Here is an 18,299-nt window from a genome sequence, read left to right as displayed (position 1 = left end):
CCCGCTTAATATGTGACTCTTTCATAATTGTTACTAGACACACTGTGTGGAGTATCACATCCAGGATATACGTGTTTGTGTGTGGGTGTGTGCTGTTCCAGTTTGATCTTGTGTGAACCATGATCCACAAGAGACAGATATAAATCGTAACGAGAAAAATCTGTTATTATTCCAAAGCTCTCTCCCTTCTACAGTTGTCATCCTCTTCGCCAAATACTTCTGAAGTCGTAGAAAAATCTTGAGATGAATGTGAACAAAGGTTTAGCAGCTCAGCAACACAGTGTAAATTGCTTCATGATGGATTCCTTAGTCTCACCAGTGATTTAATTGATACTTAAAGGGTGGGTATCCAGCCACATGTGCTGAAAGGGTACCAACTGTCTCAGCCAAGGTGTGTGGTAACAGGGTGAAAAATTGAAAGCAAGTTCTCTCTCCGCTAATGTACATCCTGCTTAATGTTAACACACCTCCCATCATACACACAGCACTCATTTCCCTGTTTTCAATTCTCGGTGTCCCTTTGTTTTCTTTTTCTTCTTCACACCCTTTGATCCTGTCTAATGTATCCCCAGTTCGATGCAGGTGCCTGGTCATTTGGAGGGTGGCATCTCTGGGAGCTGTTGCAGGGCTGAGGGGTGAGTGGTGGGCGGGCTGGTGTCAGAGCCCCTGAGCCCGGGTGGACCGCTGTCTGGAGTCCAGATTAACACCCAGTCCAGGGCTGCAGTCTGGTTGGAGCATGCTGCTAAGGCAGGGAAGGTCACCCTCATCCCAGGTATGGCCTCATTCCTCATCTGTGTCCTCTTTTCCACCTGAGAGTCTGATCAGTCTGTGCGGAGCTGCTGTCAAGCTTCTGTCTGCCTGCTTGTTTACTGGAGGCCTCTGCGTTGCAGGACGGCTGTGTTTACTTTTGACATAGTTACGTGATTAGTGGCTGTGTGGTCGGCTAACCCTTTTGAACACTTGGTTTACCCGTCGAATTTGAGATTACCTTTTTTCATTGGTCATCTCTGGTCCTATTGCGCCTACAAGGCTGTTTTAGCTTGGTTGTAGTATAGCGGCATGAAGACATGTTTTTAGCAGTGTTTGTTTTGAGGCGAGGGGAGACGTCAAGTCAGAGACGCAAATCTTGTCACATTTCTCTTCCTCTTCGTGGTAGAACAGAGTTCCTCCCTCCTGAATTGAGAACTGATCATTAACCTTTCCTGTGGCTGCTTCCCTTGCCTGGTCTCTTCTCCTCTCCATTCGGTTCCTGGCCCCATATGCCACTTTCCTATTTCCTCCCTGCAGACAGCAGGGAGTAGCTCTATTATCACCTTCACAGAGCTGTCTTTGAATGTGAGAGGCAATTCCATTTCTCCCTGCCATGGGGAGGAGGAGAAAGGCGCAGCATACAGCACACAGAAATTGGCTTCGGGCTACCTTTCATAGCTGAGTGGCAAGGACACTGGTTTTCTGCTTGTATTGCTTAACTCTTTTTTTTTTCAGACAGTCTACCAATGTACTCAGAAGAGCATCTGTAGCTACCATTTTTTTTTATTCAGTTCACAATTATTACAAATGTTAACTACTGCATTTTATATAGAGAGCATGCTTGGCACTTGCGTGAGCACTTTTATTGTTAACGTTGCTTTGGTGGTGGGCTCCTGAAAAATATATGACCATAAACCGGTGATATTACGCTGCTGTGAAGCTGTGTTCACTCAGCCATCTTGTGGAGTGGCTGATCGTGTCCTGCTTCAGTTATTTCCAAGTCTGCCTTTTTGGGTTCTATTCCAGATTTTACCAGCCACTACTCCTTTGAAAAGGAAGGGTGCCTGACTGTATTGCTCCTAGATAAATTAAACATGAGTTGGAGCGATAATCTGTGGGCCTCTCTTTCACACTGCATTCTCAATGAGCTTCGTGTTGGCCTGCTGTTGTTGCCTGTGATTTTAATGAAGATTATTCCTGTAACACGACAATCGCCTGTTTGCTCCCATTTTTCACATATTCTCTCTTCACCTTGAGAATACTGCATTTTTGTGTTGAGGGAAATTTATGTTTTTCTTGTAATATATTAAAAGTTGTATGGTTACAGAGTAATTTTATAATTTGGCAAGATTGCCAAATCTGTGGTTTTAACTCATGCTAGGTCAATCTTTTTCTTAAAACAATAATCACATCAAAGCAATTTTCGGATATAATTCAACACTGTAAAACTCATCCCAGTTATAACTGGGTGATTTACACTCCCCTTGGAAAGTGATGTGATGTGAGAAACAATTTGACTCAGTAGGCCGAGGCTGGTGGAGAAGAGGTTTCACCTAGTGATGGTTTCATCTGGTGGTGATGATTTCACCTGATGGTGATGGTTTATGGCCTCTGGTGCACCAGAATCCTCTGAGGAGACCTTTGGGATATCTGTGCACTTCATGGCATCGCTACTCTTAAGATGGAATTGATGTTTTATAAATAATTCCCACCTTACAAACATGCGCTCCACAATCACAGCGATTCAGTGATATTCATTTGGCATAAGTCAGTTTCATTTCTGTGTGCTTTTCATCAGAAATGGCTTAAAAAGTAGAGTCAGCCTGAATCTTTCATGCCGTGGGGTTACTGGGAATACTGGACGATGTCCCGCTCGTCGCCTGACAGCACATGGCAGCAGAAATAACAAAATGTTCACAAACCCCAGCTGCACTCGCAGGGTCACTAAGCCTTCTGAATATTTCAAGAGAATAGCAACAAACCAAACAGCTGATAACAGGTCACTAGCAGGTGATAACAGATGTTTTAGTTGGGACATTAGACCTTTTTCCACACATGGTGATTCTTGATATTATATCCAAGCTATGTGATGAATCCAGTAATACATATCAGTGAGTTAGCTCTACAGAGCAGTGGTAGGGATACACTGTGGAGCCAGAAGATAAGGAAGATCACAGAGACTCCCCTGGTCTCTCCTTCCTCAGCTGGTCTCTCCTTCCTCACCTGGTCTCTCCTTCCTCAGCTGGTCTCGCCTTCCTCAGCTGGTCTCTCCTTCCTCACCTGGTCTCTCCTTCCTCAGCTGGTCTCTCCTTCCTCACCTGGTCTCTCCTTCCTCAGCTGGTCTCTCCTTCCTCACCTGGTCTCTCCTTCCTCAGCTGGTCTCCCCTTCCTCAGCTGGTTTCTCCTTCCTCACCTGGTCTCTCCTTCCTCACCTGGTCTCTCCCTCCTCACCTGGTCTCTCCCTCCTCACCTGGTCTTTCCTTCCTCAGCTGGTCTCTCCTTCCTCAGCTGGTCTCTCCTTCCTCAGGCTTGTTGTTGTTGTCGAGGGGTAGGTCTCTTTTTGATGGATGATGAAAGATCCCATTTTGCCTGCATTCTCACGGCATAATAATTACATCCATGAACATGTGCTAATTACCAAACGGTTGTGCCCCAGCAGAGGTTAGGGCAATGACAACTGAATCACCTCTCCTTTGGCCTCTGTCTAAATTAACTGTAGACTTTTAGAAGAAAATGTTATCACATTTTGCTGAATCGCCATTGTTTGGTTTGTTTGAGGAAGAAGTGTTAAGTGTCTGTTTGAGAACTAACACCCTGATCACTTATGTTGATGAAATAATTGCATTAAATGCTCAGGCCTCTTGTTAGTCCCAAAGATAAGTCTAACACTATGGGAAGGCTAATGTGTGTCACTGATGGGATTACCTTTTTCACAACATTGTATTAACATACTTCTGCACAGTCACTTAGTGATTCATTTGAAATTGCATTAAAAATGGCACTTCTCACAATAAATGGGTTTGCATATCAGCAAAGTCTAGACTTCCAAGCAAGATTATGCATAAAACCTCCATTAACTGTCCTAGAATTACAAGTACCTCAGAGTGGGTTCTGTAACACTTAGCAAGTACTGACTCTGTGTTTGATAGCCTGTTTATTCCTACACCTTATTAATGAATCCATTACGGATTTCTTGTTAATAACTCTATTTTCAGTGACAGTGTGAAGATGTTCAATTTAAGGCTCCAGAGTTGCAGATGTAGCCACTGCAACAGACAACATTCACTAAATATAAGCAAATATTGCATCATTATAAGGTGCTCCCAGTGGATGCTTTCATGGTTTAGAAAATGCATGAAGATGTATCCAGCACTATTTTCATGCGTTTTCCAGTCAGTGTTTTCTAGAGTTAGGTGTAATAAAACCAGGATCCTCACACTCAGCTGGTTTTGAACCTGGAGTACAGGACCAGTGATCTTCCTGCCTCTGTCATACAGTCAACACACAAGGCTTCTCTGAAACTCAAAAGCATTACATACTTTATACAATGTATTTAACTGTCTAGCAGTGTGTTTCTATAGTTAACACATTATTTCATAGAAAAAAACAATACTACAAACATTTAATTAACAATAGTGGGCTGCATATGATAATGCCAAATAATGCAAATTATTTAATTTGCATTATTATTTGGGTGTGCTCAAGCCTTTGGCGAGAGCACAACCTTTGTTCTCTCACATATATATTATTATTTCTTTTTTTATTTCTTTTTGCCCCCTAAAACTCAGTCAATATTTGGCCTACATAGACAACGTAGGTGTCAAAAGTTTCGTCTTGGTAGCGATTGAGTTGCTTCTATTGGAATTTACGTTCCGTTGCATGGTTTAGGCTGAAGTTAAGTTTTTGTGGCGAAAAGGGAAGCTAACGGTGGCTAATTTGCTAGCCACAGTCACTGACGTTACTAACGTCACTACGTCACTAACGTCACGAAAACACGCGTGACTACCTTTGGCAGAACATTCGTTTCGCATCTGTTAACTTGGGGGATAGCTAGGCTAACTATAGCTTTACTGCAAGGCAGCTGCAGAAACGCCACAAGCAAAGAGGCCAGGGTGATAACTATTTACTCATTTTACTTTGTGATATGACACACAATTGTGATGTGTAATGTACAGTATAAGCTGATATTATTAAGGAAGTACATCTACTTTCGGAAACAGTAGTCTACTATTTCACTGAAGTATTAGCATCATGACATTAGCCTGTGTTGCCCGGGCAACACATACTACAGTGGTCTATGATGTAGCGTTATCTGTTTTCAATCGTTAAAATAAACATTCCTCACATATACATTTTCGTTGTAGGATTTATTCTGACATTAGTAAACAATTTGTTGGTGAAATTACCATTACCTGTGGTTTCAAACCAGTGTAGCTCACTGCAACGCTGTAGCTTACGCGAGACACACGACAAAAACATCTAACTTACACAGCTGTTTAGGAAGTCAAACGGCGACAGAACATGTTCGGCACTCCCCTTACTTAAATCAAAAGTCTATCTAACTACTAACCTGAACTTCATTGCCACAGCCTAAACGTTGTCAATCTGTTCATGAAAATAATTAATTTCATCTTAAACCGTACAACGGAACGTTAAATCCAATTCAACCAACGCAATCGCTACAGTACCAAGACGAACACAGCAGTAGTCTAGTACTGTACCGTAGTAGTACAATTTACCGGGGCAGCTTCTCCACACAGGGCTATATCGCATTTTGCGTTGTTACTGACAATGATCGCTACCAGTGAGCTTTTTATAAATGAGCGATTTTCCACTAAATAAATGTCAAGCTTATTTACGTTTTGGGGGCATATTTTCAGTTAGCAGATGGTACTGTTTGAATCGCGATTCCATCTTCTACTGCCGGGTAACGTCGTAGAATAATCTTCAAAGGGGGTTCTTTATTAATGAATGAATGCAATGAGTAGGCTAAATGCCTGAAAATATCATGAGAAGGGAAAAACGTAAAATGACGTTTAAATCATAGAGATTAGGTCAATTTTTACACCGGTCTGCCAAATTTATTAGTTTTGATTCAACGATGAGGCTGCCTCTTGCAGGGGAAATGAGAAGACATCTATTTCATTCTACACTTCACTCGTATTTTCAGTTGTAAATGAGCAGCAAAAAAAATATGCTTTTAAATCTATGTAATCTTTATAAATAATAAGTATGCATTTTTATATAACATATACAGAAATATCAGTTGTAAAAATGTCATTCAAAAACGGACCCCTGTGCAACCGACGCAAGCAAGCACACCCTACAATTTCCCCAGAAATTGTACCCTCTCTAGTTATCTTATTATTATCTTTAAATAAATAAAAAGGTCTCCGAAAGTGCTTATTTTACTGACTACTACAGATTGAGATTTAAGGGAGCTTTCAAAAAGCCGTCTCCGCTAGCCCTGTGTCCCCGTCCCCTGCCTAGACACCGTCTCCGCTAGCCCTGTGTCCCCATCCCCTGCCTAGACACCGTCTCTGCTAGCCCTGTGTCCCCATCCCCTGCCTAGACACCGTCTCCGCTAGCCCTGTGTCCCCGTCCCCTGCCTAGACACCGTCTCTGCTAGCCCTGTGTCCCGTCCCCTGCCTAGACACCGTCTCTGCTAGCCCTGTGTCCCCGTCCCCTGCCTAGACACCGTCTCTGCTAGCCCTGTGTCCCCATCCCCTGCCTAGACACCGTCTCTGCTAGCCCTGTGTCCCCATCCCCTGCCTAGACACCGTCTCTGCTAGCCCTGTGTCCCCGTCCCCTGCCTAGACACCGTCTCTGCTAGCCCTGTGTCCCCATCCCCTGCCTAGACACCGTCTCTGCTAGCCCTGTGTCCCCATCCCCTGCCTAGACACCGTCTCTGCTAGCCCTGTGTCCCCATCCCCTGCCTAGACACCGTCTCTGCTATCCCTGTGTCCCCGTCCCCTGCCTAGACACCGTCTCTGCTAGCCCTGTGTCCCCGTCCCCTGCCTAGACACCGTCTCTGCTAGCCCTGTGTCCCCGTCCCCTGCCTAGACACCGTCTCTGCTAGCCCTGTGTCCCCATCCCCTGCCTAGACACCGTCTCTGCTAGCCCTGTGTCCCCATCCCCTGCCTAGACACCGTCTCTGCTAGCCCTGTGTCCCCATCCCCTGCCTAGACACCGTCTCTGCTAGCCCTGTGTCCCCATCCCCTGCCTAGACACCGTCTCTGCTAGCCCTGTGTCCCCGTCCCCTGCCTAGACACCGTCTCTGCTAGCCCTGTGTCCCCATCCCCTGCCTAGACACCGTCTCTGCTAGCCCTGTGTCCCCATCCCCTGCCTAGACACCGTCTCTGCTAGCCCTGTGTCCCCGTCCCCTGCCTAGACACTGTCTCTGCTAGCCCTGTGTCCCCGTCCCCTGCCTAGACACCGTCTGGCTTGTGGTCAAGAGGGGGAGTGGTCTCAGGGCCTGTGGACCTGAGAGGACATCAATAATGAGCGCTGTAGGAGTGCACTTCTGGGATGACATGGGCCCGTGTCTCAGTGTGTCAGGGGAGGAGGGTTAATAAGACTTTAAAAGCCACAACTGTCCACGCTGGCCCCTTAGCACATCACCAGCTGTCCTCCTTCAAGAGAGCACCTTGATTCTCCCTGACAGGGGGCACACAGGTGCAGGAGCCAGTGGTCAGGTTAGCGTCAAGAAAACAAAGCACGTGTCTTTGGAACTCATTAGTAATCTGCCTTGTTGTGGATCTTTTTTAATTGCAAAAACAAACAACAACAAAAATAATGCCTGGTCTTTTTTTTTATACCTATCAAAAAAATCCTTCAACTTGATTTATTGATGGAAATCTGAAAGTGACATCCAGCAAACAACATATAAATAACTTAAAGGCCATCTTAAATGCATTCCCATGAAATTTTTAGGGCCACTGTAATATAAGCCACTGCCTGTCATGAATCCCAAATAACCTTGTCTCTAACCTCTTAGTTGAGCCCAGTGTGGCTCATCCCTTATTACCGGCCTGACAGGGAAATGTTTACCCATCCGACAAGAGACAAGCCATTTCATAGTCAGGAAAAGCAATTGCACCTGACTGGGGCAGCACACTCTGTCCCCCATATCCTTGCTGGCTATAATTTTGTTGTCATTTTGTGTGCTGTGTTCACATCATTGAAGTGACAGAGCCGGCATTAGGTAAAGTCCCTGTGCTGTGGCTCAGTCTCAGCCTGGCTCACCCCGTCAGTCACAGTGATTAGATTACACCCAGGTGGTAGCTACACACCATTTTGGCACAACAATGGAAATGTTGATATCCTGTCTTAAAAAAAGACCCTTCAGCTCTAAGACAAACACCACCAAAGAGGTCATGATAAATAACTCTTACACCAATTCAATTTTCATTTTTATTATAAAAATAATGTAAAAAATCAAGTTAAAATGATATGTCAACAATTATAACTAATCAATACCATACAAAATAATAACTTTTGTTTTTTTAAATGAACGACTTAAACAGTTGATTACAGAGCACCTGGTCAGTGGAGGTTAGGTACCAAGCCTGCCTCACAGGTGGAGGTGTTCTCTAAGGAAACACACAGGCCCCCTGTGGCACAGGACGGCGGAGGCTAATCAGACTCTACTCTGTGGTTATGGCCGCTAGCTGGGCTAATAAGAGCACAGTGGTGGGCCTGATAAACAACAAAGGCGCACAACATCTGGGGGAGGGGGCGCGTGAACGACAAACTAGGTTGCATGCCTGATTCAACAATTGGTTTGGCCCGGAGAGAGAGAGAAAGAGAGAGAGAGAGAGAGAAAGAGAGAGAGAGAGAGAGAGAGAGAGAGAGAGAGAGAGAGAGAGAGAGAGAGAGAGAGAGAGAGAGAGAGAGAGAGAGAGAGAGAGAGAGAGAGAGAGAGAGAGGGGGAAAAGCCAAGCCCGTTTACCCGTTTGCTTATTAAAGATCAGTGATGGAAGTGAACCATAATCCTGTAATGAGCAGGACAGGGCCCGCGCACCAGCCCAGGCACAGGCAAGTCCGTGCTTGCAGTTTCACAGGAATAGATTGCTGGACCCTATTGCCCTCCTGTAATGACCTTTCTTGTTAGCCTCACAGATGCAGAGCTTATCATTACACCGCTCACCATTTCACCTCGCTGTAAAACCCTGTTTCAGAGATGGGGTTTAGCTTTTGCACCCTTACATTTTTACTTGTTTTATATTTATTTCGAACTGTGACACTTAATTGTTGGATAATGCCGCAAAATATAATCTGACTGTTAGTACTTATTGAAATAGGGACTAATAATGGGTTCCAAATTCGCATCGCTGAGCTCACTTTAAGAAAGAGATGGCTTTTCTTTTCCTTTCTGGCCGCTCAAGGCAAGCTCGAGGAAGAAAACTGTTTCACTTGGGTTCAGGATCGCAATACACAATATACCGTCTCTAATAAAATACGAGGTTACTATGATAATGCGCAGTTTTAGAATAAAAAGGGCGCTGTTTGTGGAATGGGACATTGATTAATTGGATATAACTATGGTGTATTTGAATACAAAAGGCATCTTTCTTTTAAATAAGTAAATCCTATAAGAAAAGTGCTTAGATGTCTTAACTTAATTTAACAAAACTTAATCTTGCCGACCCATTCTATTGTATTTCTGTCGATATTGGCATAAGTACATAGTTGGATTGCTGCCACCCGAGTATACAGCAAAAACACAGTGTTCGTTTTGGCTCCAGCCCACGAGATTCATGGCACACTTACATTTTGCCAAATGACGATGTCATATTGTCCCCGATCAAGCGAGCTATGCATAGCCTGCAGATAAAATAATTGGTCAAGACTTCTAGGCTGTGAACGTTACACTTGTTTTGGATAGTTTTTTTTTCTCCGAAAGAGAGCTTATCCTTATATGGCTTATTAGTATTAGTAAGTCGCTCTGGCTAAGAGCGTCTGCTAAATGACTAAATGTAAAATGTAACTCTCATTCTTTAGGGGAGTCAGTTGGCTGAGCGGTGAGGGAGTCGGGCTAGTAATCCGAAGATGCCAACTGACGTTGTGTCCTTGGGCAAGGCACTTCACCCTACTTGCCTCGGGGGAATGTCCCTGTACTTACTGTAAGTCGCTCTGGATAAGAGCGTCTGCTAAATGACTAAATGTAATGTAGTATTCTATAGATGTCATATGAACATTGATAAAACCATTAAACCATTATTGAAAATAAAGACCAATTAAAAATATAGCTGCAAGCAGCAATGAGGTGGCCAATCAGTCATATGACCCATAAAACATTTTACACATCATTAGAACAGGGTTCCGAGTCCCTATAACAAGTTTGGAGTGCTCCAATGGGAGACATGAAACTTGGTGAATATAAAGAGGGGACTGTGCTTAATGAGAGTGCCAAATTTCACAACTTTTTACCATACGGTTCTAGGGGCTGCCATAGACTCCAATGGCAGAAGAAGTGTAATAATAATAATAAGAAAAGGTAGAAACACTTAAGTGGCTTCGCGGCTTGGCCACCAATAAGAAAAGGTAGAAACACTTAAGTGGCTTCGCCGCTTCGCGGCTTGGCCACCAATAAATTATTATATTATAGGTTATCTACACATTGTATAAAGTATCTGCTAACTGAATACAAAAAGTGAATTGCCATTTGGTCTATTTGTTAGAAAAGAAAAACATTCAATGGCTGATAGACAATAACCTGCCAAACTATACAAAAGATTAAAATCGGTATTAAAAGGCATTTACTATAATGACTGTATTTTTTGTTTAGGATTTGTATTTGTATTTTTTTTAAGTTGTATGGCTGCTATATTTACCAGTGCATTTAGGCTACCAATGCCTTGATTCTGAACTTGGACGTACTGTGATGAAATATTTACATACCTAGGGACTCATAAACACATCTTCAGAGAACTGCCATGATTTCACGCTATATCACAAACATTTGAAAGCATCAGATGCACTGCCCGTCATTTCCTGTCATTTTTGGTGTTTTAATAATATATTTTCATTTCTCCGGTAAACATACTTTGCCACTCATACCCCATTAATAGGTAAATAACGCATGCTCTCCTTAATATTGAGGAAATTCACTGCGGGGACAGAAATGTTGCCACGAGAGTCTGGTCGTGTCCAGTCGTCTAATGGACGTTGTTTGTGAAACCTGCAAGGGAAGCCTCTTGGTGTGGCGTCAACAGAAAAGAAACAGTTAAAAACGGGCTATATCAGCAGCTATCGCATAAAATCTTAACTTTGTTTAGATTATGACATGATATGTCTTGATTGTCTATACAAGCGAATCAGGTCTGCGCACAGTCCCTCACATTCTCCTAATTAAGAACTGTCTAATTAAATTATCGTCTTGAGTTAACCAATGGCAATTCTTGTTTCATTAGCATCGCAGAAAGAGTGATGAAAAGCGAATCCTCCCTGATTGCAGGATGGTGTCAATTGGCTAATTTGCTGCCGTACTCAAGTACCTCAAACCATAGGAAGGCGTTTTTCATCCTGTTGGATTAGCTAGGCGAGGGTAAAAGACTGCGGTTTGATATAAATTGCGCTTATAGCACGTTTACCATTGAGCTATGCAGCTCGAGAATTGCATCTCACCATCTAGTGTGCTCTCGAAGAAATTTATGAATGTGGGTAGTGGCTACCCGAACTCCGTTGGATCTGAACTCTCATTGCAGGACCATCCTATTATATCTGCAAGTGACAACCTGGAGAGAAGTTCACCTCTGAAAAAAAACACCAGGGGGATGACGAATCAGTCAGAGGCAGACAATTTTCCCGACTCCAAGGACGCACCAGGGGACGTCCAGAGAGGCAAAATCTCTCCTGATCTTCGCGGAGTCTCTGAAATTCGTCATAATTTCGATGGATCTGCAGGAGAAAGGTATATCCTTTCTCAATCTAGCCAACCCCAGTCCGTCTCAGCAACTCCAAGTGCTATGTTCCCTTATCCGAGTCAACATGGACCTGCGCACCCGGCTTTTTCGATTGGAAGCCCGAGTCGTTACATGGCCCACCACCCGGTCATAACCAATGGAGCGTACAACAGTCTACTGACCAACAGCTCTGCACAAGGCTATCCCACCGCGGGCTACCCTTACGCGCAACAGTATGGACACACGTATCAAGGAGCGGCGTTTTACCAGTTTTCTTCTGCGCAAGCTGGGCTCGTACCTGGGAAAGCCCAGGTGTATCTGTGCAACAGAGCCCTATGGCTGAAGTTTCACAGACATCAAACAGAAATGATAATCACAAAACAAGGACGGTGGGTATCCACAGCTTCGCCCTCATATCAGTGTTTATCTTAATTACAAGTGTTGTTGTTGCTACTTTGTGGTGGACATTTATCCATGACCTATATTTAAATGGTGCGTGTGAGAAAATATTTGAGTTTTTGTTAATTCCATATTAATAGTTTTAAATCATATAACTCATTACTGATGCATTCTAGACGTCATGAGGTTTTCTACACGCATGCCATTTACTGCTTGCACGAACTGACGCTTTCTGTAAACTCTGAAACGATGTGCTTTATTTATTATTACCCGCAGACGAATGTTTCCTTTTCTAAGTTTCAACATTTCTGGTCTCGATCCTACGGCGCACTACAACATATTTGTGGACGTGATCCTTGCTGACCCAAATCACTGGCGATTTCAAGGCGGAAAATGGGTACCATGTGGAAAGGCTGACACAAATGTGACAGGTATTATCTTTCTGAAAGCCCATATAACTCTGTAAAGGATTATTATCTATAAACACCTTTGCAAACTAAGTGGATTTGTTGTCAAACTGATCACATGTTCGTTCGGATACATACAATGAAAAAAACAAACATAGCCGAAAACATTCCGAACGGATAGTATTTTTTAAATATATATAAAAAAGGTATATGTTTAAATATTAGAAATTACTTCAATGTTGTCTTTTGTTATTTATCTTCAGGAAACAGAGTTTACATGCACCCCGACTCACCGAACACCGGAGCGCACTGGATGCGCCAAGAAATTTCTTTTGGTAAACTGAAGTTAACAAACAATAAGGGAGCCTCCAACAACACGGGACAGGTCAGCTTCCCCGGGACTACATACTAACATGATCTTTTGTGGTTTAACTAAATGTTATATCATGCATGCTTTTATAGTGACAACCTCATGGGAGAATACCCTCAATCACTGAAACATCGCGGGTGAACACACCTTTTTACGCACAGATCACTACATTTATCCTGTTATTCATTTGAACACATTTTTCCGGTGGTTCATTCTCAGTGAATAATTATTGCACCATTTTATTTTATGGACAACACAAACGAATATCGTTGTTCTTCTCAGTTTCAATTATTTTCACTGCGAAATATTAGGATGTATTAGATACAATTATTATTACATCTTCAGCTTGGCTGTTATTTATAAAATGTTCCTCTTATTTTTACATCTCCAGATGGTGGTTCTTCAGTCTCTTCACAAGTACCAGCCCAGACTCCATGTGGTGGAAGTTAACGAAGATGGAACTGAGGACTCCAGCCAACCTGGAAGAGTACAGACTTTTACCTTCCCAGAAACACAGTTTATCGCAGTCACGGCTTACCAGAATACCGATGTAAGTTAAAGGTTTCTTGTGCTGAAATTTAACATCTAGGCGATATGCCTAAACTGACTCTGATAGTGTATGATATCTCTCATAGATCAATGTTTGTGATTTTGCAGATTACACAGTTAAAGATCGACCACAATCCATTTGCTAAAGGATTTCGGGACAACTATGACACGTAAGATTATGTTCTTATTTTCCGCTTAATTGTGTTGTCACATTTTGAGCACTAGACATATTGTCTGTCTAACAGATAGCATCTATCAGCATCAGGAGGATTTTTAATAATTAATCCGATATGACAAATAACCTGTTGCTGAACTTTTAAGGACATCAATGCAACGATAAAGTAACATGTTTACATCTCTAAAACCAATTTAACCAATTGATGATTACTAACACATTCAATTTGATATTTTGAAAGAAATATATGCCTAATAGTTAGTTCCGGGAAAATGTAGTCAACTGTGCGCGGTCTTTCATAACCTAATTCCTTGGTCATTTAACGATAGGAAATGATCAGTCTTTCCTAAAGCAGTATTGAGTTAATTTAACAATGATTTTCCGACAGATAATTCTGACATTATTATAGTTCTGCTAACAAGATATCAAGGCGACGTTGATGAAATATAAAACATGTGTCCTAATATAGCTGTAAGCCTTTATAGATATTTCCGATAGACCTTTCGATTTTTATTTTACGCATATTCGTTAATAAATCCAGTTTGCTTAGCTGTTTCTCAAATATTCTCTTTTTATAAATTGTTTGTCTGTTTTCTCTCTTCAGTGTCTACACAGGTTGCGACATTGACCGCCTAACGCCATCACCGGGTGACTCGCCTCGCTCACAGATCGTGCCTGGTGCGAGATATGCCATGACTGGTTCCTTCCTGCAGGACCAATTTGTCAGCACTTATGCCAAATCTCGCTTTCACCCTGGCGTAGGGACTGGTCCTGGCACGGACCGCAGCGTCCCACTTAGTAACAGCTTGCTATCCCCGCAACAAACCGAAGAGCCCACAGTTGCTTCCCCACAGCGTTGGTTTGTCACCCCTGCCAACAACAGACTGGACTTTGCCGCTTCGGCATACGATGCTGCCGCTGCTGCAGATTTTGCCGGCAATGCGGCCACCTTGCTGTCCTACGCAGCGGCTGGAGTGAAGGCGCTTCCCCTCTCCACGGCAGGTTGCTCCAACAGACCGCTCGGGTATTACGCCGACCCGTCAGGCTGGGGCGCCCGTACGCCACCACAGTACTGTAGCAAGTCGAGCTCCGTTCTCTCATGCTGGCCCACGAATACTGTTACCGGCAGAACGGGCCCGTCCAGTTACCTGGCCGAGGAGGGAGACGCCATTCCCACAGAGCGGTCTCCAATAGGGGCATCAGACGAGGCAAAACCAAAAGACTTGTCCGAATCCAGCTGGATAGAAACGCCGTCTTCAATAAAGTCAATTGATTCCAGTGATTCTGGAATCTTTGAGCAAGCAAAACGGAGAAGAATTTCTCCGTCTGCCACACCAGTTTCGGAGACAGTGTCCCCGTTAAAATCCGAAATGTTGGCACCAAGAGAGTGTGAGAAAAATTGTGCCAAGGACATTGGTTACTATAGTTTCTATCCACATAGTTAAAAAATCACATTGCGTGACCTTGTGTTTACATCTATCTATCTATCTGTTGCACATATCTCAAAGTTGACAAAAGATTTGGAGGCAACTAAATGTTACACCGTGTTAAGGGACAGAAAGTTTGACATCTGAGACAATAATTTGTTCAGTCATTCCAAAGCTTTCAGTCAACAGTCATTGTAATTATGAAAATAATGTATATAGGGCCTAATATTTAACCATTTGGTGATTTAGTGACTGAATGTAAACTATTGGATTCGATTTTGATATTTACCAAAAAATATTATTTGGTTGTGTTTAAAATGCAAATAACGTACAGTGTGATCGCTTACAAAGTGTTAGTTTGAACTATTTAAATAATGTCTATAATGTTGTGTAGCATAGGGCTTATTTTGCTGTTATAGCAGCGAGAGCTAGGTAGGCTGTAATCATTTCTGAAGTCTACCCAATGCCCATTTTGTCTATCACTGTCCAATGTTAGACAAATGCGGACCTAACCATATTTAGATTGAATCAAATTCATTAGTTGTGGGTAAATTGTTATTAATGTTGATAATGTACGCATTTCTAGGTCTACTGTGAGGGGAAAATGTTTCATTTTTAAGTCTCGGACCTGTTATTTTCATAGATTTTTTTGTTGTTTGTGAAAAGCTTCTGTATTCGCTGTAACGTGCTTTAATGCAATAAATATAACGGAACAACGTGAATAACGGCATGCAATATGTATTTTAAACGTAGTCTTTTGCCATTAAATAGAACTCTGTAGAAAATATCATGACGTTTGCTCACACATTTACTTAGCCATATGTTATCCTTATGCGCATATCCAAAGGTCACAACTTTATACCTTAAAACGGTGTCACGTGGTGCCAGACTGCGTGCATGAATTACTCACTTCCCAAGACTCATAGATGCCATGGTTGTTCATGCGGTAACAGAAGTTGTAAGCTAACGTTTATTGGATACAGCAAAAGCAATATTATTGGGCAAACGGCCATTTTATGCAGCAACAGGGAACGCGTAATATTGAGGGACCAGAACTTAACAGGCTAAACTTCTGATCCCATCATGATGTTGCTTGATTAGTACAACTAGTGCACAGTGCCCGTGATGCAGTTGGTGATTAAAATGTCAGTGAAACACACCAATATAGAGTACTTGAACTAGATAGTGCATAGTGCCCGTGATAAAATTGGTGGCACACACAGATTCCTGGAATTATAAACAGGGTACAGTGCCTGCGATGATGTCGGTGACAGATTTTTGGAATTATGGATAGTGCAGTGCCAGTGATGCAGCTGGTGATGACAGTTGTTCTCAGTGGTTTTGGTACCTATATTTATCAGATCACAAATGAAATTCTCTGTCATCTCTTAAGTACTTGTTAAACCTTCACATTTATTCTAGTCAATTTGCCAATGCTGTGTAGCCTACATTCATGCACATGAATATGTAGCCTTCATTAGTCTGCTGTTTCCTACGTTATACATTGCTTATGTTATGTTGATCAAAATGTAGGCTACTATATAGGTTCTCTGTTAAATTGTCTTACCAGTAACACCACAAACATCTAAACATTTAGTTCATAACAAGTCATTACATGCACAATGGTTGAGCCAGTTGTCATAATAGTAAGCCTAATTCACCATACAGCGCTTTTAGGCAGTTTTGACATCGTAAACACATTAATTGATGTAACAAAATTCAGTGATCTATACTGAAAGTAGGCCTATATCCACTTTATATTGTCGTTCTGTTAGCTAGCCAGCCTATTTGAAAGCATTTGTTAATCGGTTGTAAAAGCGTATTAGCTTCTAAATAACGAAGCAGAATTTCCCTATTTTCTTAATACAAGAAGTTTCATTTCATTGAAAATGCTTTTGTTAATCGCATTAGTGCTATCGCGGTAGCCTAGGACACGTGCAAAACACTAACTTTGCAGAGTGCCCGGTTTTCGAGATGTTCATAGGAAACTCTGCAGACCAGAGGACCAGAGTGAAGCGGTTGGGACGGGAAGAAAGCAAGCCAAACTAGAGGCGAATTATTTAAATTATTTCATTATTTTATGTCAAAATGCTTATCCAAACAACGACAATCGCGGCACTGCACTCCGTTGGATTATAAAGAAGACACATGCGGAAGATGAACTTTGCAGAGTGCCCGGTTCTTGAGCTGATCGTGGGAAACTAAATCCATTCTAATTTGTGCACACGCACGCACACACACACACACACGCACACGCACACACACGCACGCACACACACACACACACACACACACACACACACACACACACACACACACACACACACACACACACACAGGAGCCCCTGATTTAAGATGTTGTCAACAGTAGAGCTGTACAGCCTAGACTAAGGTTGTGCATTTGAGCACGACCAAGGCAACAACAACAAAAATGTATATAAATGTAACTTGGTCAGTCCTGTACGAACGTATTCTTAATTTCTTAAGTCACGAGTCTCAACCACCATGTGATTAAACGTCAGAGTGAAAGGTATCTCGTAAAAATCAGGAAGAAGGTTGAGATCATGAGCTTCAAAACAATCACAACAGGTTTCTTTAGTTAGGATCTAATGACTCTAATCTAAATGACAAATGATTTAAATAAAACAAAATGTAAGCTATTATTTTTTACAAGGTTATCATAAAGTCAGCGACTGAGGCCTAAATTGTAATTAACATAAGGCATTGTCCCTTTACCGTTCTACATATAGCTATTACCGGCTACATATAGCGATTCACTAACGTTGAAATCGTTTTTCCTCAGATTATTAGCTTTATGTAAACAATGGGATTGCACTCAAGCGCAATATTGTGACAGTAAAATATTTTTCTAATGAATTCATTAAATTAATCCAAGCATTTCTTTGTTAATTGCCATTCGTGTTTAGGCTTAGGTAGGCCTTCTGTACATGCGTATTGCAGGCCCTCTTGGAACCCTTATATTGTACAGCAGAGGGCAGCACAGACAATGAGCCAGAGCAATCGCGCCTGTCCGATATCCTCAGGAAATCTAGTTCACATGCATGATGACTCAACTCTGCAGTATTGTAAAAAAGTATAAAAAACATTAGACATTATAAAGGCATCATGACCAATTATAAATATTTAGAGCGAGGGGCAATGGCCCTAATGCTGGGTACACACCACAAGATAATCGGTCTGATTTTGGGCCGATTTCCTCCTTCCGACAATCCTAGGTAATGTCCCGATTATCTACAGATTATATTATCAGATTTTCACTTGGTGTGAGGTGTGAGAGTGATCGAACTTGCTCGG

At 42.4% G+C, this 18,299-nt stretch overlaps 1 protein-coding gene across 1 annotated transcript; it reads left to right on the top strand.

Annotated features, from left to right (window-relative positions):
• Nucleotides 1-11,230: 11,230 nt before the first annotated feature.
• On the top strand, nucleotides 11,231-15,700 carry tbr1b (T-box brain transcription factor 1b). The gene is made up of 6 exons (XM_062457995.1): nucleotides 11,231-12,046; nucleotides 12,333-12,487; nucleotides 12,727-12,848; nucleotides 13,225-13,383; nucleotides 13,491-13,552; nucleotides 14,162-15,700. The coding sequence occupies exons 1-6, from the start codon at nucleotides 11,355-11,357 to the stop codon at nucleotides 15,000-15,002; spliced, it is 2,031 nt and encodes a 676-aa protein (XP_062313979.1). The 5' UTR covers nucleotides 11,231-11,354; the 3' UTR covers nucleotides 15,003-15,700.
• Nucleotides 15,701-18,299: the final 2,599 nt, after the last annotated feature.

This window comes from Osmerus eperlanus, chromosome 3 (assembly GCF_963692335.1).
Source record: "Osmerus eperlanus chromosome 3, fOsmEpe2.1, whole genome shotgun sequence".
Lineage (NCBI taxonomy): Eukaryota > Metazoa > Chordata > Actinopteri > Osmeriformes > Osmeridae > Osmerus > Osmerus eperlanus.
This window is presented reverse-complemented; position numbering and strand designations above follow the sequence as displayed.